Genomic DNA, 24,138 nt, shown 5'->3' with positions numbered 1-24,138 from the left:
CTCTAAACCTGTTCGCCGTGCGCCCTCAGCAGTGGGCCTGTGTTACCTGTGACTCTGTCCCTAAGTCTGTCACTGTGTCTTTGGTCCTCCGTCTTTCTAGAGCCGGTAAGCTGCTCCTCTCCCTCTCTCTTCCTTCCTCCCCTCGGTCTCCCCATCCCTCTTCCTTCCCCTCCCTCTTCCCTCTTCAGGATCCTCGGTCCCCCGGCTCCCAGGCGCGGGGCCCCAGCCGCAGCCTCCCTGGCGCTCATTGGTCGCCGGCAGCGCCCGCCGCGGGCTGCGAAGCGCCAGCCCCGCCTCCCGCCCAGGGCAGAGCGCATTCAGTTCCCGGCTCCGACGGGGGCGCAGCCTTGGGACGGGAACCAGTGAGGACGACTCCCCGGGCTCCGTGCATCTTGATCAGGACGGGAGCTGCGGGACAGCCGGTGGCGGCGGCGGCGGCACCGAGGACCGGAGGACGCCAAGGCCGCCCTCAGTGCCCTCTGCGTCCCGAACGGCGCGGGGACCGGGTAGCGGCTCCAAGTCAGCGGGCACCCAGCCCAGCGGTGCCGGGGCCCCGGGGCTCACCCCAGCCGGAGGTCACGGCTGTGAACTGTGAGCGGACTCGGGAAGCGGGGAGAACCTGAGGGGTGCGGCTCCCGGGCCCCGGGGTTGGCCATGGGGGCGCCGGGGAGCACCGGTGCGCACGGGGCGCAGTGAGGCGGTCTGCGCGGGTCGCGGCACCGAGGCCATGTACGGGGACGTGTTCAACGCCACGGGCGGCCCCGAGCCCGCGGGGGGCGCGCTGGCCCCGGGCGCCACGGTGAAGGCGGAGGGCGCCCTGCCGCTGGAGCTGGCCACGGCGCGCGGGGTGCGGGACAGCGCGGCCTCGAAGCCCGACCTGCCCACCTACCTGCTGCTCTTCTTCCTGCTGCTGCTGTCCGTGGCCCTGGTCGTGCTCTTCATCGGCTGCCAGCTGCGCCACTCGGCCTTCGCCGCGCTGCCCCACGACCGCTCGCTGCGCGATGCCCGCGCGCCCTGGAAGACGCGGCCGGTGTAGCCATGCAGGCTGAGCGGGCCGCCCGGGTCCCTGTCCCTGACGCGGGCAGGACCTAGCCTAGCAGGGCGGCCCTGACGACGGGGGTCGCTGAGTCCCTGGAAACACCTGCCCTGACCCAGGCCGGAGACTGAAGGTGGACCAAGGTGTTGTGAAGTGGCACAGGGTCGCGATCCAGGACCTGCGGGGCACTCCTTTGCAAAGGCCTTTCGGCCCCAGGACTCGAGGCGGAGGGTGGGGGGGGAATCCTGTGAGGACACCCTGAAACACGCAGGAGCATCATCTGCCGCGGGCTGACTTTGCGCACAGAAGGGGCCACAGGCACCAAGGGCGCGCACCCGGCCAGGCGCCACCGGGCCTGTGGCTGGCCAGGGCCGCCACGGCTGGCTTAGGATCCCAGCACGAACTCAGCCTGCAATGAAGGTGTTCAGGGGCTGTGTTTCCACCGGGGATTAACCGGACAAGGGGGCTCGGTGGAGAGGGCCCCGAGGGGGGAGCTGGTGGAGGGGGCACACCTGGAGCTGCAGCCAGGCTTCTGCCTGCCTCTCACATCCTTGGGAGCCACGTTTCTACAATAAAAAACTCATGGAATTAGACATCGGGCTGACACTACTTATTACCAACTGCGCAGCTTCCAAAAGGGATGAGGAGGTGGACCCGAACCTGAGCAGGAAGGCACCCAAACTCAACTGGCTACCCCGGCACTATGGCCCAGGTCAGTCTGAGGTATTATGCCCTTCTGTCTAGTTTTTCCCTGGAGTCTGGAGGTCAATCCATTCATTACCTGCTCTGGGAAGGTTTTGTTGTGTGTGTGGCTGTCTCCAGGGTAAATCGCTTCCTGAAGCAAGTTCCTGATGGAAACCCTGTCTGTAGGCATCGCTGCTATCCGCTGCCCCCTCCTCTGCTCTCAGAGCCTCCCTCAGGACCTCCAGGTGGGGTGGGGGGTGGCAGCCTAAGCAGACAGGGGCTAGCCTGGGATAACCTGCAGGAAAGAATGGACGAGTAAGCCCAGCTCGAGGAGAGAGTCTTAAAGAACCAGGGAGGGAATATTCTCAAAGTGAGCTTAGTCCTGCCTTGATGGGAGTTGAAAATACTTCTGGGAGTCACTTGGCTTAATGTAACATTTACAGCTTAGAATTCAGAGTAAATAGAATTTGACCGATTATCCAATCCAGTGATTCATTTAAACCATGGTGGGGTCACTGGGGCTGTGAGACTCTGAATCAGCAAGATAAGGACTCTAGTCCCTGGTGAACTGTTCACAGCCAAACAACTCTGCAACACTTGGGAGCAATGTCAGACAGCACAATGTTTCAGAAACCAAGCTTAGGGTTTGGGAACAGCTTCCCCTCGGCCTGCACCCAGGATTGTCTCTTGGCCCCTTTCCAGGAAACAGTAGAGATGAGCAACTGGTTTTCCTTCCAGAAGCAAAACTGGCCAGGCTCATGGAGCCAATTCTACCATCTCCTGACAAACCATTCAGCCGGGAAATGTATCCAAACCTCTCCAAGCCTCCTGCTAGCATGCATGTACTCTGGTTGCAGAGACTAGATGGGATAAAGGCTCACAGTGGGAGGGGGCCAGGTCTTCACATGATGCTGAGACGGATGGGCTCCCTTCAGTCTCCAACTGTGGTCTGGGAGAGGCAGGAGAGGAATGCAGGAGCAGGGCATTCCTCTACATGGCCAAATGGCCACATCTGAAGGTTTGCCGAGCACATCTCCAGGTCTATCTGTTTGGCTCTAAATTGCCCAGCTCTACCTCCCAACAGCTAAATGGCCCCATGTATTCAACCTGAGCCCTTACATCACCTAGTTCTATGTGGCTGAGTGTTAAAGAACATAACCAAAGTAACTTGCAGGCACTGTGCCTGCACAAAGCAAAGGTTCCGCCCCCCCACCCCCGCCCCAGGAAACATGGACAACTGGCTTGGAAGGCACAAGTAGTTCCTACGGTGTCAGACAGAAGCAATGACCCAAGACTTAACCCCAGCACAGCCCCATGGGGTTAACCAAGCGATGTTAAGATAGGGTGTGGCCAAGTTCACGGCTGACTTTAATCAGGCAATGTGTGGACTGCACCAATGTGCTTACACATTTAGATGTTAGATTGAATAAATACATTAATGTTGCCCCACGATTCGTATGTTGAAGCCCAAACTCCCAGAATGGCTGTTTGGAGTGAGGAGTTAGGGTTACTGGACTCATAAGGTGATGCCAGGATGCTATAGGTAAGTGTCCTTATAAACCCCCCTCCCCCATCCAAAAGCTCATACATGTGTGCTCTCCCTCTCCCTCCATCCTTAAGGCGAGGTTTCTAAGAGAGGTGAGGTGGTGAGAAGTCTATGCCTGGAACATGTTCCTGAATCCCTGGTAGCATTTCCTTACTACAGGCTGGAGATCGTAGCACCTGCCTTGTAAGAGGCGCACCATGGAGTACAGCCAGCTGCCCAGGTTTAGAATTGAGTGCTCTGAGCATGAGCTGCCATCAATACCCAGGGTGCTTACCCCCAAAGTGATTCCTGTCCGGGAGACTCAGTGCTTGGGCTGTCACTTTGAGGAAATGTGCCTGGTAGAGGGGAGCTATTCTAGATTTTTCCACTCTCTAGGCTCCAGGCGCTTTTCAGATGATTCCTTCCTCAATCAATACCACCTATATTTGGTTATCTCCCAGGAAACGTCAAAGTCAAGTCTGAACCTCGTCTTTCTGTCTAAATTAGACACTCATCCAGTACTCTCAATTCCAATAAATTGGCTTGTATGCGGTGACACAGGGAAAATAATGTGAATCACTCATGATCACAAAGTCTTCACCCTCCCATATGCAACCTAGGCACAGCTCTTCTCCATCCAACCCCTCCTCCATCAGCACTGCTCTGCCTCAATGCCCTCCCTCTTTCTTCCCCAATTGAACCATGCGGAATCCCAGCATCAGGTGACATTCCGATGGCTTCTCCTTCTTCTCCTGATGAAAAACAAGGCCCTACTCTTGGCGTACACCGAGCCCAGAAACATCAGACGCCACCTGTCTCTCTGGATTGTGCTGAGTGGCTTTTAAGCCCTCTGCCTATGCTCTTTCCTCTCTTCCTGTAGCTAATGGCTCATCTTTTCTCAAGAGACTGACCAGTGTCTTCAACTAAGATCAAGTATACTACCCCAAGACATCTCCCTAATCACAGCTATTAAGCTACTGCATAACCAGTAGCCTATATCTCTTCCCCATACTAGCATGTATTCGGTGAGATGAGGAACATGTCATGTTAACCACTTTTTCACAATGCCCAGCACAGTCCTAAATATAAGTACTCAGTTTGTTAAATGAAATATGGTGGGAAAACAGCTTGTGGTTCAGGCAAATGTACCTATGTGGTTATCCAAGCATGTCTTTTTTTTTCTTATGCCAGTATTGGGTCTTGAACTCAGGACCTGGGGCACTGTCCCTTAAGGGTTTTTTGGCTCAAAGCTGTTGCTCTATCACTTCATCCACAGCTCCACTCTCAGCTTAATTGGAGGTATCCCACAGACTTTCCTGCCAGAGCTGGCCTCCAGAATAGCTAGGATTACAGGCATGAGCCACTGGCTCCTGGCAACATGTCTTTTGATTTCCCACCTTCAACTAAATCTGGATCAGATGACACAGTGAGTTCAACTGTCCCTTACCGATGGGTCTTTCACACAACCAATTTTCTGGGGTACTGCCAAGCTGTTAGCATCTTAACATCTCCCATCTCCATCTCTGTAACACCTCTCTGATTATGGTCATCTCCTGCAGGGACTAAAGAACATGCAATTTAAAAGTCTGTCCCTCTGGTTATTTCCTGCAGGAAAGCTCAGATCTTAACAGTCTCATTCCTATGTCTTCTCACGTACCTTGTAAGAAGCTGGGCAACCTGTGTCACATACTCACTCCACCTTTCCCAGGACTTTTTCAAAGACACAGTGGTCAAGTCTACCTCTCAGTCTCCCAGGCTCTCTTCCTCTTCACTCCTTGCAGAATAGACAGGAATATGACTTCATTTCTACTGCCTAGCACAAAGCTTAATTAGTAAGTGCTCCATAAAGGTCTGGTGAGTAACTAAATAAACAAGCATTAGTTAGGAGTCATTGTAACAAAGAACTACCCCACTCCCCTACAGATTTTCTCTGTCACCTTCCAGGAGTGGCTGGGCTCTGAAATCATCCCCTTGATCTTCATGTTCATGTCAAGGAGGTCACTCTAGTGACAGGGAAAGTAGCAAGGACAATCTCTTTGGGCACAATGCAGATCAGCATATAGCATTTTTGCCTACATGTAATGGGTCAGAAGTTAGCCACATGACCATATCTGGCTGAAAATACAATATCCAGCTAAACACAAGTGTTCTATTATTAAAGAGGAGAACAGGGGCCTAGAAACCTCCATCAGTTTATTAAACACACAATAATAAAAAGGACCTTTTCGTGTGAACCCCATCTCTGTAGTCTCGCTGTTTATATATTATTAGTCTGTGCTTGCATTTATTATCTTTACCGTCACTGACATCAATAACTTGGCCTAAACAATTCTAAGTTAATGAAAAGTACATTTCACAGAAGTTTATGTAAAGAAAAGGCAATCAGGGAATGTTTACCATTCATTGTGCTTCTGAACTGATGCTGGCAAAACTCTAGGCTGGGCAGGGCATGCCAAGGCAACTCCAGACCCCACACTCTTCTTTAGCCTGAATTTCTTCCCCTTCATCACCCCCGTGAGCTCCTCAGCAAAGTTAATCTATTCCCAAGTGCAATTCTGTATCTCACTATAGTGGCCCATCTGAGGGCCATAAGAGGCCTTCTTGCTGGTGGCTCACGGGCTGTCATCCTAGCTACTCAGGAGGCTGAGATCTAAGGATCACATTTCAAAGCCAGCCCAGTCCATGGGACTCTTATCTCCAACGATTCACCAGAAAACTGGAGGTGGTGCTGTGGCTCAAGTAGTAGAGCACTAGCCTTGAGAAAAAGAAGCTGAGGGACAGCACTCAGGCCCTGAGTTCAAGCCCCTCAGGAGCAGGAAAAAAAAAAAAAAAGGCTATGGGCTTCTTCTTTACATTCTCACCTCTCTAAACTCTAAAACAAATGATAGGATTTTTTGTTGTTTTTTTTTTTTTCTGTTGCCAAATACACACCTGTCAAGCAAGCTATGTAAGAAGCTGAGATTCAAGAGCAAGGTTCAAGGCCAACCTGAACAAGATCTCAATGGTAGATGCTGGACATGTGGTAACCATCTGTCATTCCAACTACTACAGAAAGCATAAGAACAGGCCTGCCTAGCATGTGCAAGGCCCCGAGTTCAAGTCCTATTACAACTAAAGCAACTAGTTCAACTGTGCCCTTTCTACTTTTTCTTTTTTCCTGGGGAAAATAGTAAATGTCACAGGTTAAAGCTCTAGTTTAACTGTTAATTTTGTAGGTTTCTAAGCAATACCAGGAACTTGATTACTTTCAAGTAAAGGTTCAAAGAGAAAGCATAAGTGCTAAAATTGCTCAGTTGAAATTCATTGTGTTTATCAAGGCAATTTTAAGTTGACTCATCTCAATCAACAGGTTCTAAAGTGCTGATAACAGCCAACAAACAAGGTGGCAAAGAAACACGCTGTACATCTGTTATGGGACACAGTTTGCTATGCAGAATGAAAAACTTTTTGGGGTGTACAAAGAAATACTTTTGCACCAAACCAATTTCTCTGAAAACCATTAGAGAGAGAGAGAGAGAGAGAGAGAGAGAGAGAGAGCTCAACCCCTAATGAGCTATATTCCTGCCAACAAGAGAACAGAGGTAGAATGAAGGCCCACGAGAACAAGTTAGAAGATTACAGTTTGTGCCCAGTGGTAAACTACTGGTTCAGGGGTCTCAATCTCTGCCTTTCTATAATGATAAAAATTCTTAGCATTTATCTCAGATAAAAGTAGTCTTTAAATGAAGATCACAGATGTTATTCATTGGAGAGCAGAGAGGTAAGAAACAAGCTTTCCAAATCTCAACTGCAAGTATTACTGTACAGCCTCTGGGTACACTGCTCCCTGGGAATGACACACAGACACACATGGCATAATGAGGATAACAAATCTTAATCACTCACCTAAAACCCCCTTCCCATTTCCCACCTAGCATACCTGGACAGACATGGTTAAGCACACTCCCAACAGCTCTTAAATTTTTCCTACAGTTCCACTACCCTAACCTTGAAAATACAACACAATAGACTGAAAAAACTCCACTGGTTTTGTTTGGGGGGGGGAGGGAATCTTAAGGATAAAATCACAAGCAGAAAAAATATTAATATTTAAAATGTTAAATGGGGAAAGAACTTTGAAAAAAAAAATCTTTCTGTCACCCATACATGCTGCATATGGTGCTAACACTGTCGGGGCTCCTGGCAGTGCTTCCTATAAATGCTTATCAGTGAGGAACTACATCAACACTGCCTCCAGGTAGAGCAGTTCCAGCCACCTCGGAATCTCAGCCATTCGGGCTGCAGCAATCTGAAAGCTAATCTGAAGACTGAAAGAAGCCAACATCTCTTCGCACTGAGTCAACTCCTTTGCCAGGAAAAAAGTCTTTTTCAAAAGAACAAGCTCCTGGAATAGCTAGACCAGTTACTATAAAACACCTCACTAAATGCCCTAATACAACACAAGGAACTATGTGGAGAAACTGATTCTTTTGAGAAAGCCTTTTCATTAGAGAAAAGTGTAAAAACTGTTCTATTTCTTCCCTATTAAAATACTTAATTTGGGGTTTGCCACTTCTCCAGCTTGGACACAGGGCATTCTTTCCTAATGAGAATGGATTGCCATCTGCGAATACACAACAGTGGAGGCTGGAAGCATCCATCAGTGAGGGGGTACAAAAGTAGTCTGTAACTCAGTGATTTGTCAAAACAGGAGACGAGAGAGAGAGAGAGAGAGAGAGAGAGAGAGAGAGAGTGTGTAAGAAAACTAAAGAATAGCAGAGCTCATTCACAGAATGGATAATCAAAGTTTATCCACCAAGCATCAGAAATAGCACCAAAAATAATTACTCTGAATAAAACAGTAAGAAATGTAAAAGGTAAGTTTAAAATAAATTTTTGTTGTGTGCTGGTGGCTCATGCCTGTGATCCTAGCTATTCAGCCAGCCCAGGAAGGAAAGTCCCTGAGACTCTTCTTTCCAACGTATCACCAAAAAGGCAAAAGTGGAGCTGTGGTTCAAGGGACAGTGACCAGGTAATGAGTTCAAGATCCAGGACCAACATACACACACAAAATATTTTTGTCAGAGGAGGAGGTCACAAGTTATACAAGAAATGTACCCACTGCCTTACATATGAAACTGTAACGCCTCTGTACATCACTTTGACAATAAATATTTTTGTCAGGTAGTTTTAAGTAGCGAAACCAAATTGTATTATTGTACACTGTATAACTTTAAGTTCTCTATGCAACAGACTTATTTTATAGATGAGGAAACTGAGACACAGAATGATTAAGCAACCTGCCCAAGGGCACACAGCTATGAGGTCAGTTCTCAACCACAGACAGGGAGACTAGTCTGCTAAGGGCCACCAGCCTGTTTGGCCCCACCCAATCAAGTCCTCTCACTCAGACTGATATCCAGAGAAGGAAAGTCGGCGGCTAGACTCAATCCCCAGATTGTAGCCTGCTTCAGAACAAACACCCTTACAAACAGAATGGGACAAAGCTCTGTTCATTCTGAGCACAAATGATGTGCAGGGGAAGGCTGGCACATTCCCATTTTCCATCTCTAGTACACAAGCAGACAATTCAGCAGGTGACAATAACTGGTCATCTCAATGAAGCATAATTCATAAACTCAATGAAGCGTAAATCAGATCACAGTTCTGAGAAAAGACACATTAAATAGGTTTTGAAGTTTATTAAAATAAAGTATTAGCAAATATGCAAAAACAAATTTCTTAAAAGTTATGGCTTTGATAAGCACAAGACAATAAAACCCAATTAATACATTTTTGTAAGTATCAAAAAAGATCAACAGGATTGAGGCATGGTGCTAGAACTGCATTTTCCACAACATAAACTGAAGCAAAACAAGACAAGTCAGAAGCAGACAGACCCACAACACAGCCATCAGGGTGGTGGTTCAACATGTGCAACATGAGATGTTTTTTTAAGGGAATGGGGCAGGTGTATGTGTTTCACCATGGCAGCCCTATCCAAATTTAAAACAAGATAGCCTCGTGCCCAACCACTACCCTTGAGTACCCACGGTGAAACTACTACAGGAGTACCTCAAAGCACCAGCATTCCAATGGTACTGCATGGGAAACCTGACTATAAAAGCCTTCTTCACTACAGTGAGCTTGGGAGTCTTTGGCCTAAGTGGACTTTTGTTATAGCTAATGCCAGCTAGTGTTAAGAAGGCATTACCTATTAAGGAAGGGGGGAGGGGGAGAGGATCTAACTATACACAAAACTCTGAACTTTCTACAAACAGCAACTTCAAATACATCCTTTTAGGATAATGGCTTATGATAATTAAAACAATTTAAGAACTGAGTTATTTGGAAACCAAGCTTCTCCACTCCACCATAATGGATGAAAGAATTCTGCTCTAGAGCTTTTCAACACAATGACAAGACTCACTTTACAGAAACTACTAGTAGCAAATATTACACCATGTGTTTTTATTTTAAAACAAAATGAATGCATGAAATCACCTTCACAGCATCTAATTTTGGAGTGCCATGTAAGCGATTATACAGTTGTATTTTGGGAGAAGAGTTGTGTGTGCATGCATGAGTGTGTGCAGTGTGTGTTGCTGGAGACTGAACTCAGGGCCTCAAGCATTCATGCCAGGCAAGTATTCTACATTTAACTACAGCCACAGCCAGGGAGATCAGCTTCTTTTATGAATAAAGGCTTGATAAATATAGTCACCTCTTGTAAGGAGGTAACACATCTTCCTCAAAACATGCTAAACTACAACTTAAGGTTTCTGTCCAACAGGTCGAACTCTTTGTTTATGCAGAAAAAAAATGGCTTGAATATTTACTTTCCATACATGCACTTTTATCATTGAATACTGTTGCTCTGGGAATGAGAAGAAACCTCCAAAACACAGCCCCTTTGAAAGCTGTCACTTCGGAACATTCTCTCCTATAAAAATTACCCAATATTTCCAAAACCACCAGGCTATCTACTACCTTAAAAGTTACTTATCTAACCAATAGTGTATTGAGGACACACTTCTTTGGGCAAACCCCAAACACAGATGACACAACCAGTAAGACAGAGAAGGCCTCTGAGTTCTTAAAAGCTAAAAGGTCCAAAATTCAAGCTATCACGAGGTTGCATTCAATAATTATCAAGATTCTGCCTTTCTCAGGAAGCAAATGGGATAGTTGAGAGAAAAATGACACTACTAGAGTACTATGAAGCAAATGACTTGAAGCAGAAGTGTACTCAAACAGATACTACCAAACTTTTCTATAAAATTTCTCTGCTATCGGTAGGGTTTCATTTTTGCTATAATCTTTCTCCTCCAAAAGGATACTACGACTAAGGAAGAAACTCCCCTCACAGGTAATACAGGTTTTTGTTTTCTTTTAAGGTGAGCCTAATTGTTAACTTGACAAGAGACTTCAGAATTGAATTATTTACCAATCATTTTCCCTCCCCAAAGGATGTTTTACTCTCCAAAGTTATGAAGAATATAAAACAGTGCCTATACTAGCAGGTGTGGCACACTGAATTCTCTAATCTAGTGATCTTTCCTGGGCTCCCGTCAGCCACCCAGCCACCACCACCACCACCACCATTGCTGTCTTACACAGCTGTTATGGGGAAAAAAGACTCACATTGTAATGCATATATATGACATGCTTACTGGCACTTTCCTTTAAATTTCCTAAAGTACCCATTTTACTAAACTGATAATATGCTTTAGTTTATGTTCAATAACCCCTCCCCCCATACTAACAACTTGAACTCAGGGCCTCATACTCTCACTCCACTTTTTTGCTTACCATTTATGTTCTACCACTTATAATCCTATCTCAGCTTGTACAGCTAGGATTACAGGTATGAGCCATAAGTACCCAGCAACATTTCATAATTTTAATCAGACAGTTCAAACAGACCATAGCTCTCTATGATGTAGAGATGTTCATCAAATGCACTTCTTATGTCCAATCAACATCCCCTTGTTGCTTCAATTTATTACTGAGATGCATTTTGATTCTATTTTTCTTTCTGCTGGTTTCAAGTTTCTTATTCCATCCTTTTTGCTGGCATACATTAATTTATATGCTATAAAATGGGATTTCTATCTAGCAAGGCTGATACCATAAATTTGACTACTGAACACATCCCATAGATTTTACATTTTAAACTACAGGTTTATGAAATGGTTTCTTTAGAAGGGCTACTTTAGTTGGCGGAAACTTTACTTCGTTTTGCTTTTCATTTTAATCTTATTAGATCTCTCAATTCCTATCCACAGGTGTATGTGTATCCTTAGGGATTGCAAGAGCAGCTGACTGAAGAAAGTTTTCATTTAAAGCCACAGGATGAAGTTGACAATGCTTAGGAAACACATCAGGCTTGAACTTCTCCACGAAATTCTTGGCAGTTAAAACTCCTTAGAGAAAACAGAAAAGGCTAATCACATCAAGTCCATCAGCCAACTCAACTTTACAGGCTGTAATATGGCAACTACAAGTAAAAATTCTTAACTCCATGCTGAAACATCAATGAAGAAGTGAGGGAGAGCCCAGTAGATCATAGGCATCTGTAATGTGACTTGAGTTTTTTCTACAAATTTGTTCCAAAGATTGTGCCATGAGCCTGCTAAGTGAAGGATGATTAAAAAAAAATGTAGGTTCAATCACTAAGCAAATAATTCTATTTTGTATAGGCAGCAGAAAGCTTTGGCCATCTGAGAATACTTGCCAAGTAACATGTTTAAGGCTGAGATATTGGAAAGTTTTCTTCCTACCCAGCAAAAAGGCTGTGAGCTGAAACCCGAATGCACTTTACCTAAAACCATGTAATAATGGCTGCATTGTGAAACAGCAATAAATAATGACACACAAAGCACAAGGAGAGTCACATAACCCTTTCCTTAAAAAAAACACAACACACACACACAAAAAAACACCTTTTTTTGTATCCTTAAAGCAGGAAGGGTGAAGCAGAAAGTCACACCAAAGTTACATTTTTAACAGAAGAATGTCATGGCTCCATATACTTTCAAAAGGCACCAGAAAATAAAGCTTCTTCTGATAGATGAACTAGGCCATTTTCTCATTCCACAGCTATGTATCCACCTGATGCTCTCCAGAACAAGTGGTTAAAACACCTACAGGCAAAGGCACAATTGATTAAATGGGTCTTTCCTCTCAGGAGACTGTGTTCTGGGACATTGGCATTGATATAGGTAGTAAGAAACTCGAAAAAGACAGACCATGGATGGTGGGACTCCACCTGCATTCTCTGCTCTGTGAATGTGTTCATATCAGCTACCCCAACCCTCACTGCTGATTTATCTCATCCTTGGGGCCCAACCAGGGTCTATGACACAGGAGACGGATATAAGTAAGTCAGAGCAATGGCATGAAGTTAACAACATCCAAAATTAGGCACCTTAGCTAGAGCTGTATGGTAACTATTTTATAACCTACGTTGAAAAGTTAAACAATAGAAAAAGCATAACTTCCTACAACTGCAGTGTAGGTCACTTGAGCATGTCTGAGCAAAGGTTACACTGAAAACTGTCACCCATAAAAGTGCAAAATAAAAAGATTAATGCATGTCACAAGTAGAATTCTTCCCACACTGGCCAAGAGCAGCAAACACAGCTGACAAGGCCACACGTGCACTGCTGCTAGCTATAAAATAGTACTCAGGACAGACTGAGTACATGGCATATATTACACATCAATTACTTGCAGTGTTTTCTTTTTTAGAAAAGGAAATGTTTTACAAAAGATATACAGATAGCATGAATCACAATACAGACAAACAGTTATATTAGATGTCAATTGTATGATGCCATCTAGGAAACTATCACTTTGCTTTTACTGGACACTACTAGTGAGAACAGTGCTTAGTGTTCCTTCAAAGAAGATTCTTCTTTTTATTATAGTTTCTTTTAAGCCCCTACCATAAGCTTTTGCAAAACCAAGTAAAATGTGTTTTTATAAAGCTGGTGGGATAAGTTGTTAGAAGCATATAGCTTCCGGAAGACAAGAAAAGAGAGGACAGGTGCACTTTTCCCCGTGTATATACTCTCTTACACTATCATTTTTTTGTTACATTAAAAAAATTAGGAAATAAAAAACTCTTGGGACAATAAGCAAAAACCTGTTCCAGTTTAAGATCAAAGCCGAGCTTCTGAGTGGGGCATGATGCTTGCTCTGTATCTTTCACGCTTTCCAGTCCATTACATGAATACTGAGTACAAACAAATGGAGAGTCACAAAGTACAAATGTATTGGTCACAATTTTGTAGAAAAAAATAAGCTGTAGTATCCGTTTTTCCATGTCAGCTCACAGTATCTGTACTGGAAATTTCTCTAAAATTAAACAAGTCCACAAGTAACATAATTGAAAAGAGTACTTCTGCACTATGAGACAGAAGATATGGGGTTCAGAGGGGAGCCCATCTGAGTAAGGACTTTATCCAGCCACTGAAGAGGACCATGAAGGTGGATCTCGATCCAACAGGGAGTGCTGGTAACGTCCTGCCGGTGGTACTCCGCGCCCCAGCCCTGTGAAGAGGAACACACACCACATTGCCAACTAGTCTCAAGTAACTTTAACAATGCAAAGACAGTGTAACCGGAACAAGGTGCAGAACATAGATAAACAGAGTAACTCTCACCAAACTCAGCATTTGCTACAGAATCAAAATCAAGAAAAGCAGAGTGCTTGCTTGTGGCTCACGCTGGTAATCCTAGCTACTTAGGGGGCTGAGAACTGAGGATCATGGTTCAAAGCCAGCCCTGGGCAGGAAAATCGGAGAGATTCTTATCTCCAATTAGCCATCAGAAAACCAGAAGTGGCTCAAAGTGGTAGAGTACTAGGCCTTGGGCAAAAGCAGCCCAAAGACAGCAGCCTTCAGGCTTTAAGTTCAAACCCCAAGACCAAGAAAGAATGAAAGGGAGGGAGGGAAGGAGTGTGGGGGATTGTGGGGGAGGGAGGGAGGGAGGGAAGGAGAGGAGAAAGAGCAAGACAATAATGACATTCCTGAAAAATATGTTTTTTGGCCAGTCCTAGGGTTTGAGCATGGGGCCCGGGCACTGACCTTGAGCTTCTTTTGCTCAAGGCTAGCACTCTACCATTTATGTGGTACTAGGGAATTGAACCCAGGGCTTCACACATGCTACGCAAGCACTGTACCACTAATCCACATCCCCAGCTTTAAAATTTTAAACAACGTATTATTTACTTAAGAGAAACTTGTGGGATTAGATGTGTTTCAGAATTCTTTCAATTTTAGAAAGGATGTATGTTAAAATATTTAACAATTTAAAAACGTTAGAATTTCTTGTTAAATATATTCTCATTTACCAGGATACACAAAACTCACCATCACCAACAGTTTCATGTAACTTCATGTAGATTTTGTTTCTAGTGTTTTCTTTTTGTTATTTGGTCTGCTTCTTATGTCTATCAGAGAAGCTATTTGTAGACTTTGACCGATGCATGCTGTAAGCTTTAATGTGACCACCTGGACATTATCTTTAAAGGTAGGAAATTAATGAGATGAAATAAACTAAAATGGTAGTATAAGCCTCAGATTAAAAAATAGGAAAAGATATTTTTTACATTTATTTTCTTGGATTAAGTCTTCTGTCTTACTATTTATAGGTCCAGGAAAATTAGGAGTGGGAGCAAGGAAGGGAGAGATGGAGTGGACCATAGTAACCATATTTCCAGGAGGGGAGGGAGTGCCTGCAGGAAAACTGACAAACTGATCTGTAAAACAGACCCACAGGAAAGCAGCAGGGACATAGGACAGAGACCGCGCCCAAAGAAGGGCAGCGTGTGACAGCTGTTCCTCTTTGGGCTGAACCTTAAGAGCCTTAGTCATGGAATAATTTACAAATTTTGTTCATGAGCCATAATCTTTGACATTTTCAATAAAGTCCGGCCAAAGAAGGCAAATTATAGAGATGACCTTTGAAAATTCTCAACAACAGAACTTAGATATAAGTAACTGTAGTGTACAAGTAATTTTAGTATTCTATGTAATTCTAATAATCAAAGGGACTCAAAAGGCAACTGTAATCTTAAATGTCTTCTAAGTGAAATGCTGTGTAAACTTAACCCTCATCCAATATAGAAATCCCAATCATGTGATTTATGGGTAATTACAAAATGAAACAGATCAATTATGTGATTTAAATAAGTTCAAGAATTTTACTTGGAAAACCTATTAAATCAGGCCAAAAGTCACCACCATCTTGCATTCAAAAGTTTTTAATTATAGCCAGAGACATACAAATTTATAGTGACTGCAATTTCATTGTAGACCACAGCCCACTCACCTTGACAAAACTCATTCGAATGGTGCACATTTTGGTGAGCTCATATACTGCCTCAAATCCATGGTTGACAGACTGAGCCAGCAGCTGGGCAAACTCCTGGTTGTTAAAAATCTTGAGGCTGCAGCTGCTTGGAATCTTACAGACAGTGGTGGGATGGAAGCCGTGGTGGAAGTTGCAGTTTCTACTCTGTACAAATATGCTGCTGTCACTCAGACACTCTGCATACACCTCCCCGCCAACATAGTACAGATGGACACCTGGAAGAGAAGGCCAGTGTCAGTCAGCTTAACCCTGCCAAGGAAATCCTGACCTCGCACAGGCAGACTAGAGATGCAGATCCTTCTGCAGCTAAAAACAATCCAAGTCTGAGCCCATCCTCAACCAGCCAGGAGGTAAACCACAAGTTCATTAGGTGTGTCTACTCACTCTAAGGTGCCTTTCCTATTCCTAAGCACTTATCTTAATCAAAGAGGTGGCTGAAAGAAAAACCACCTATTGCCTTTTGATAAGCCCTTTTAAAGATTTTCTTGGTGCTACAAACTATGTGGTTTTTTGGCATTTGTTTTTCCAGTACCAAGGTTTTACTCATGGCCTTAGGCTCTCACTTTAGCTTTTTTTTGCTCATGGCTGGCCCTCTACAACTTGAGTTGTTTCCAGTCCAGCATTGTGCTGTTATCTTTTGGGAATGAAGTCTCAAGAACTCTTCTGCAGAGCTGGCTTCAAATTGTGATCCTCCAAGTGTCAGCCTCCTGGGTAGCTAGGATGATTGGTGTGAACCAGCACAGGGCACAGACTATTGTTTTACAGACTTTTTACTAACAAAGAGGGCAGAAGAATTTCAGACAAAAACAAAGGTACAAATGTAGTTTCATGCCACAGAAAAAGTTTTTAAAATGTAGGCTTATCCTTCTTTATAAGATTTTTTTTATATTTAAAACATGGATATAAATATGTAAAAGCTGTGAGAATATTAAAAAGGGAGACATTGATCAAGGTGCAGTATATTCATAAACTGCTTTGTTAAATGGCAACTCCTTTGTATAATTACTTAAAGATAATAAAATTTTAAGACATGTGAAAGCAGTTCCTACTGTAAAATTCAAATAACATGTGAAGGGAAAGTCATCTAGTATTTTCTCCACAAGAAAATATCATTCTAAGAATCATTTCAAACTGTCACGCCTCGAAGGTAGAGATCCCTAATGATTTGGTACATAACCCCTTTAAACTTCTTTAACCTAAATTTGATTGAAAATGGGCCAGATTATATAAGATGTGGCTAAGCAAAATGAACTCCAAGAAATGGAAACAGGATTTCATTGTTGTCTTTTTTTTTTTTTTTAATGTACTAGGTGTTAATGTACTAGGTGAATTTCCTATGGCGTATCCCCTGTGGTTACTGTATATGATTTTGGCACACTGGGTAATGTATGTATGTTTACCTGAGCTAGGGAAGGGAAAGAAAAATGAGAGAGGGTATAACAAATATGACAAGAAATGTACTCACTACCTTATTATGTAACTGTAACCCCTGTACATCACCTTGACAAAAAATTAAAAAAAAAAAAGAATAGGCATTGAGCACAGTATTCAAAGATATACAAGTAAAACACAATTGTACACCTCCCCCCCCCAAAAAAAAAAAGAAAAGAAAAGAAAATGGGCCAGAATCAAAAGGATTCTAGGCTGGTAAATTGAGAAATAAGGCTGTCAAGTCAAGCAAAAAGCAGCAAAGGGAAGAAGCCTAAAACTTCTGAAGAAAATGCAATACATCCTACGTGGGCCAGGTTTCCCTGACACGTAAGATCTGGCATGAATTGCGGCACAAAAAAAAGGTTGTTTCTTGCAGGATGAATTACAACTGAACCTTGTGACCCAATTTAAAAGATAAGAGGGGTGGTGGTGAAGCCCAAGACTTCTGTCATTCACCCTGGATTTCCTTCCTCTTATTCAACCCTTTCCACCTATCGTAATTCTTACAAGTTATCACAACCACAAACACTTCACAAATACTGTAATTACAAAATGCTTCACCAGGACCCACATGCTCCACAGGTATCTGATGTGTGTTTTATGAGCCAGGCACTGTTACAGCTCCTGATTGCTACCAGCTTAAATTCCAGTTGGGATAACACTCAAAAATTAGCAGAGGCCATGCCTTAAGATGCTTTGTATATTTCCAGCACCTTCCACAATGCATGATACAAAACACAACACATGACTAAATTCAAGTTAATGTAGAAAAACCACATTACCTTTCCCAATATGTCGCCTTGTGTTTTCAATTGTTGAATTACGATTGACATTTGACAACAATCCCAAACAGAATCTACTTTTGTTATTTGAAGGGTCTGTGAATCCATCTACCAACACACTAGTAGAAGATGCATGAAAAGCTTCCCCAACACGGTTGTTTAATTCATAGTAAACAATTGAACACCAATGTTTGGGCTCTTCATAGGCAACAGGCTGAACATCTGTAAACAGACCAAACAGAAAACAAGTTTAGTCAATGACTTATCAGGAACTCTGGGTTCATTATGTGTTTACCCTTTAGCCCAACCAAAACACTATGTGAAACAGGAAATAGGTACTTCTAGTCACTTGTAAAAACAAGCTTAAACCATGACAATTTAAGACAGTTATAGAAATTCAATATGACTATCCTATCCTAGCTTGCTCGGGGTTCTACACTTAAACTTTTAAAAAATTATGTTCAACATGAAGTGTCAGCAGATCTCAGGTCCAGTGAATTCATTCTCAAGAACTCATTTAAAGTTACCAACCTCTCCAACACCATCACAGTAAGGATGAGGGCTTCAACATGAATTTCAGGAGGCACAATGTGGTCCATTAGCATTTCACTTTGGCCTCTCAATATTCAAGTCCTTATTACATACAAACATAATACATTCCACCTCTAAAGTCTTAGCGCATTCCAGCAAAACCTGTAACATCTAAAGTCTAGAACTATCCACTCAGCAACAGGTGAGCTAGAGACAAAATCCCAAGGCAAATTCTTCTCCGGTTGCAACATGTGAAACTATGTAAGGGATGCACTAGAGAGTTACAACCTCAAGGCTCCAGGCACCCCACATCCACGAAGGTATCCAGCTGGCTGAAACCTGGACATGCATCCCAATGAGCTCAGAATCCCTTCAAGACCATTCTTTAGTTGGGGTTTGCAGCCAGACAGATTCACTGTCCTGTCTTTCTGAATCTAAGATGTACATGGTCTTGAGCCTGACTTTTCACTGTCCCTGCAGGTGAAACTAGCTATACCCCAGCTGGAGTGACTAGCCAGTGTATGGCTCATGTCCACACGAATCTCATTTTCACATGGCAGGTGAGCAAACCCCTGGATGTTCCATCCTCACACACTACTCAGTTTTTACAGTATGGTGAACCTTCCAAATCTCTGAGTTCTGATTCTGCTTTGCTTAAATGGTTTCTTCTTTGATTCCTTACTCTTTATTTTACCATGAGCAGTCAAGAGGAAACAGGCAGTACAACATCAATCTGCTGGGTGAAATATCCAGTTCTGTGGCCCCAAAGTTCTATCTCACACAAAGTGCTAGAACATGAACAGAACTCAGCTAAGTTTTGTTTTTGTTTTGTTTTGGTTTTGTTTTTTTTTTTTTTTTGGCCAGTCCTGGGGCTTGGACTCAGGGCCTGAGCACTGTCCCTGGCTTCTTTTTGCTCAAGGCTAGCACTCTGCCACTTGAGACACAGCGCCACTTCTGGCCATTTTCTGTATATGTGATGCTGGGGAATCGAACCCAGGGCCTCATGTATATGAGGCAGGCACTCTTGCCACTAGGCCGTATCTCCAGCCCTAAGTTTTGTTTTTCTTTGCTACTTTCTGACAAAGATACCTTTGTTTCTTGTTTTCCAAGAACATGTTACTCATTTAGCTTTAAAATCTCAAAAAAAAACAACCCTTAACACCTATCCATATTTCTACTCACATTCTATACCTAATTGTGGAATATTTAATGGAAGCTTTCTTTACCATTTCTTTACCATTTTCCTTGTTTACTCCTGGGTCCTCACCAGAATCACAGCAATTCCACCTTTTTCTAGTATAAACCTCAAACTTCCTTCAGCCTCTATTCATTACTTAGTTTCAAAGCTATTTAAGAGCAGCATCCCACTTTTAGGTACCAATTTCTGTCTAAGTTGGTGCAGGTTGCTGAAACAACAGAAATTTTATTTCTCACAGTTCTGAAGTGTTTATACAAGGCAGCAATCCCTACATATAGAAACATCTTCAAAAATATACTGAGATGGGGATGGGGCTACTGAAATTCTGAGAAGCTGTTGTGGTACAAGTGAATACTTCATTGAAAGCGTATTTTTTAAAGTGGTCAAGACTGGAGGTAGAGAAGCTCAGGATCCAATCCCTAGCACTGCAAAAAAGTAAAGTAGGCAAAAAGGTACAAGAACTAAAAAGAGAAACAAAATCAATACCTCTGCTGGATATGCTGGGCATAATCTGAGGAATCATGTTGTTGCTTGTGTCCATAGGCTGGGAGTTGTCCTGACTCATCTGCTCATCGGGTGGCATATAGGCAGGAGGAGGTGTGTCAGCTGAGAGGAAGAAAATGACACAAGATCAAGTCTCAAAAGAGCCAAGTCTTCAACCTGCTCAGTTATTACTCTAATAGCATTATTAAAAAAAAAAACACTAACTCAGTATTACCAGCAGGGCTGAACATTACACACACACTGGACACAACCCTAGGGCAAAAAAGAATAGCTCCTAAAATTCATAAGCTCACGTTAATTTTGCCCAATTACCTAGTACTACAGGATCAGTACTATAGGATCTGTACTAAAGTTCACTAATATAGGATTTAAGGTCAAGAACTCTGCCATTGTGTCCAGAGAAACTGTAGCTACTGTAAGACAGATTATCCTCGTGTACCTACATGTTTATAAGCCTTTTATCAAGATTTCACACTGTCTCCAAATGCCTGCTGGGTTCCATTAAATGGCTAGGTAATTAGCTCAGGAAACTGAGCTAACCATGAAATCTTTTGAATTCCAACACTCTTCGTTGCAAATTTTTGCAAAGGCAATCTTTAGACTTTGTCCTGCCTCAGTAACTAGAAAACCAAATATAAAATGCCTTTCACGGCCAAGTTTCAGGATATATTTTGAGATGGTGCTATGACCAGCACTGAATTTAAAGCAGGGTGAACATTTATGTTTGAGCAATTTCCATGAGCAAATTGAACAGTTGGTATTTAATTCCCCTACTATTTCCAGACTGTAAACATATGTTACTTGGCAAAATAAGATCTGAACTCTTGTGGAAATCAAACAATTATCGAAACGATATATAGTCACAAATAATTACCCATTGCTGTACAATGGCTCACCCAGGAGAAAAACTGCTGACTCCCAGGGGTTCCTATTAATTTACTCTTCCTTACTGGTAAAGTCTTACCTGGGAGCTGAAATGGACTTCCGGGTCCAGAGCTTGCCGGGGAGCTGGGATACGTGCTGCCAGCAGGGGAGGGGGGGTAGGGGCTGTTTGGAGATAAGGGAAAAGGAGTGCTGTTGGGCTGGTGGAAAGAATCTGGAAACGTGGCATTCTGTGGCATGTGTGGTTCATTGTGGCTCAGATTCCTAAACTGAACCAGAAGGCTGTGTTGTGGATTGAATTCATTATGACGAGGCACTAACACTGGAGGTAAGACTGAAAGAAAAAGAAACCAGAAGTCATCCATCAGGAGTGATTACAGTAAATGTCCCACCCACCACTAAGAGACTGGTATAGCCAGGATGGTGGCTCACCTTTGTAATCCTAGCTATTCAAGAGGCTGAGATCAGGAGAATTGTGAGCCAAGATCAGCCCAGGTAAAAAGTTCACAAGACCCCATCTTAACAGAAAAAACTGGGTGTGATGGGGTATGTCTATGATCCAGCTATGTCAGGAAGCTTCAATAGGAAGATTGTGGCCACTGCCAGCCAGGGCAAAAGCAAGATCTGATCTCAAAAAACAACCAAAGGAAAAGAGGCTGGATATATGACTCAAATGGTAGAGTACCTGCTTCATAAAGTGCAATGACTCAAGTTCAAACCCCAATACCACAAAAAAGTATAATAAAAAAATGATAAAAGTATGATACAAAGGATTTATGTAAGACTATCCAACTAATAAAAAAAAACAGGTTACTTTTAGGAAGGGTTTTTGTTAACAGAAACTTGAATCTATGTATGTAAATTTTAGAAGCATTTAGTCTATGTATGGAACTCTGCAAGACAGAAAATGCAGAGAAGGTTCTATTCCTGTTCTAAAATCACCAAGAATCAGCCCTTGAGTCCAATCCCATTACCTTTCTCTCTCCCCCAAAATAAGGTGGGTATGACTGTGTACACTTGTCATCCCAGCTAAGCTGGAGGCTCTAGGCAAAAGGATCACAGAGAATTTAATGTATTTGAGAATTAAGGAGCAGGCACTGAGACTGGGATGAGGCTCAAGTGGCAAGAGTGCCTGCCTAACAAGTGTGAGGCCTTGAGTTCAAACCCTGGTTACCCATTCACCCCCCAAAATATAAGTATTCCCAATAGCAGGAAATCAAACAGAATATTGTGGAAAAGATGACACTGACTGTGACTAGATCTGAAAGTACCAGGATTTTCCACAACAGTGCTAGGGGTGGGGAGCAGGAGAAGGAGGAAACAGAAAAGATTTGGCGGCTGGCCTAGGCACTGAACTAGAGAAGGAAGTTGGGCCCAGTTATGTGGATATTCTAATAAAGCCACATTTCCAACTCTGAACACTTTCAGTATTCTTAGTAAGAATGCTCTAGTGGTTTGCCCTACTGAAAACAGTACTATTTCCTCACAAGTCTTCCATTCAAAATCAGCCTTCTGAATATGATTTAAATGAAAATATGTACAATGTCTACATATCTAAACAAGAACACTATAAAAGATAAATGTTAACCTTACTGAAATATTCACTTTCACTAAAGACCCAAGCAATCACATTCTAATACCCAGAATCTTCAAACTCTTAATTTACCAATTACATCTTTTTCCACTTTTCTTTATTTGTCCAAGTAACTACATTTCAAAAAAAAATCCCACTTTGATTTGGATGTCATTCTGCACCAACAAAGTCAAATTATTTTTTTCACCAACTAGGTCATGCTCCCTCTCCCAGAAGTAGAGATGGCCACAATAAACCAGAGACTGTCTAGTTGGCACTGAGTTAGTGCTTAAGCATACAGTGAACATCGAGTACACACTTTGCTCTGTGCTTTAGCAACTACTCTTCCTCTTACAGAAAGATGGAAGGGTGCCACTGGAGAGAAGGGCAATGGAGAGGATTTGTTAGCCAGCTAGTAATCAGAAAACACTGAATGAAGTAACTAAAGAATTCCATCCAGTAAAGATTTCTTTGCCTCTAAATATGTATGTGTATATATATATGCATATATATATATATGCAGTTAAAAACCTAGTGGCTTCCCTCTTCCTTGAGCATATTACCTGTGAATATTTTAATAAATTATTTTACCACCATTCAAAATAATGAGCGTTAGGAGACAGACAGATAAATTTAGGCAAATTTAATTTTGTAGCTATTTTCTTTAAGATTTACTTTGTGCACTGCTAAATAATAGATCTGCATCACTATTCATCCGGCAAGATGTTATTTGTATACTTGCTCTTTGGGGAAATGAAGCAGCTTTTTAAATATTTTATCTCATTTCCTACAATAAAGTCACATTAAAAATTATTAAATTAATACTCAGGGCTTATTACATATACACACAAGTCTATGTACACATACACACACACACAATTCATCATTGAGCCAACTACTCAGTGACACTTTCTTGAGCACTGCTTTTACTAAAGCTATGTCCCTGTTCTTTCATTTAGTACATGCCACTAGTATTTCAGGAGCTGTCTCAAACACTAGGTCTATCAACACTACTTTTGAGATGCCTTAAGTCATCAAATAATGAATGAATAGGTTTGTGTTCCCCCTGGACCTTCTATCCTTTTGACTAGCTGCTATGGTTGATTCCTACAAAGCTGATGCCATTGAACCTCCCTTCCCTTCTCTCTGGGTAGACCTATTTCTTTGGCCTTGTCCCCTAAGAAAGGGTAAGAAAGTGTCTGCTGACAGAATTCATATAGCTTCTTCTCTCTAAATGTGGGACAGTGTTGCTCCATTTTCTTGTTGAATCCAAAAGTACACTGAGAAATCCAAAATTCTTTACTTTCAGGCTTCTGTGTCCTGTACTCCTTTCTCAGGAAGCTTTCAGAATCATCTTTTCCTCCACTGAGTATGGGTCTTCTTCAGTCCCCTTTCTATTACTTGGTCACTGAACCCTTTCTACCTAGAAGTATTTCTTTGAAATTTTCTCCCTGTCATTTTCCCATACATTCTATTTCCAGAATGTTAATACCCTAGTAGAATTGATACTTAATTTGAAACTGACTCTGGGCACATGTTAATCTAAGGATTTTTTGTGTGTGTACTGACTTATCCAATAATCCTCTTCTAACCCTGAGTATAGGTACATTATTCCCACTTTACAGTGTATAG

The 24,138-nt window shown here is 42.8% G+C and overlaps 2 protein-coding genes across 5 annotated transcripts in view; one reads left to right on the top strand and one right to left on the bottom strand.

The window, feature by feature from the left end:
* The first annotated feature begins 727 nt into the window (after positions 1-727).
* Smim32 (small integral membrane protein 32) lies at positions 728-1,036 on the top strand. Its single transcript, XM_048334356.1, has one exon. The coding sequence runs from the start codon at positions 728-730 to the stop codon at positions 1,034-1,036; it is 309 nt and encodes a 102-aa protein (XP_048190313.1).
* A 10,846-nt stretch (positions 1,037-11,882) lies between these two features.
* The window catches only part of Smad5 (SMAD family member 5), a 32,326-nt gene continuing 20,070 nt past the window's right edge, over positions 11,883-24,138 (bottom strand). For all 4 annotated transcript variants that reach the window (XM_048334003.1, XM_048334001.1, XM_048334002.1 and 1 more), the window contains 5 exons: positions 21,016-21,267; positions 20,034-20,153; positions 17,819-18,040; positions 15,564-15,820; positions 11,883-13,781 (listed from right to left, as the gene is read on the bottom strand). In XM_048334003.1, coding sequence (XP_048189960.1) covers positions 13,638-13,781; positions 15,564-15,820; positions 17,819-18,040; positions 20,034-20,153; positions 21,016-21,267 — 995 coding nt within the window. In that variant the 3' untranslated portion in view covers positions 11,883-13,637. The remainder of the gene's footprint in view (positions 13,782-15,563; positions 15,821-17,818; positions 18,041-20,033; positions 20,154-21,015; positions 21,268-24,138) is intronic.

This window comes from Perognathus longimembris, chromosome 25 (assembly GCF_023159225.1).
Source record: "Perognathus longimembris pacificus isolate PPM17 chromosome 25, ASM2315922v1, whole genome shotgun sequence".
Lineage (NCBI taxonomy): Eukaryota > Metazoa > Chordata > Mammalia > Rodentia > Heteromyidae > Perognathus > Perognathus longimembris.
Note: the sequence above shows the minus strand (reverse complement) of the source record. Positions and strands in the feature narration are given on the sequence as shown.

Excerpts from the sequence above, each read along its gene's own strand:
- Smim32 (XM_048334356.1), top strand. The coding sequence starts at position 728 with ATGTACGGGGACGTGTTCAACGCCACGGGCGGCCCCGAGCCCGCGGGG.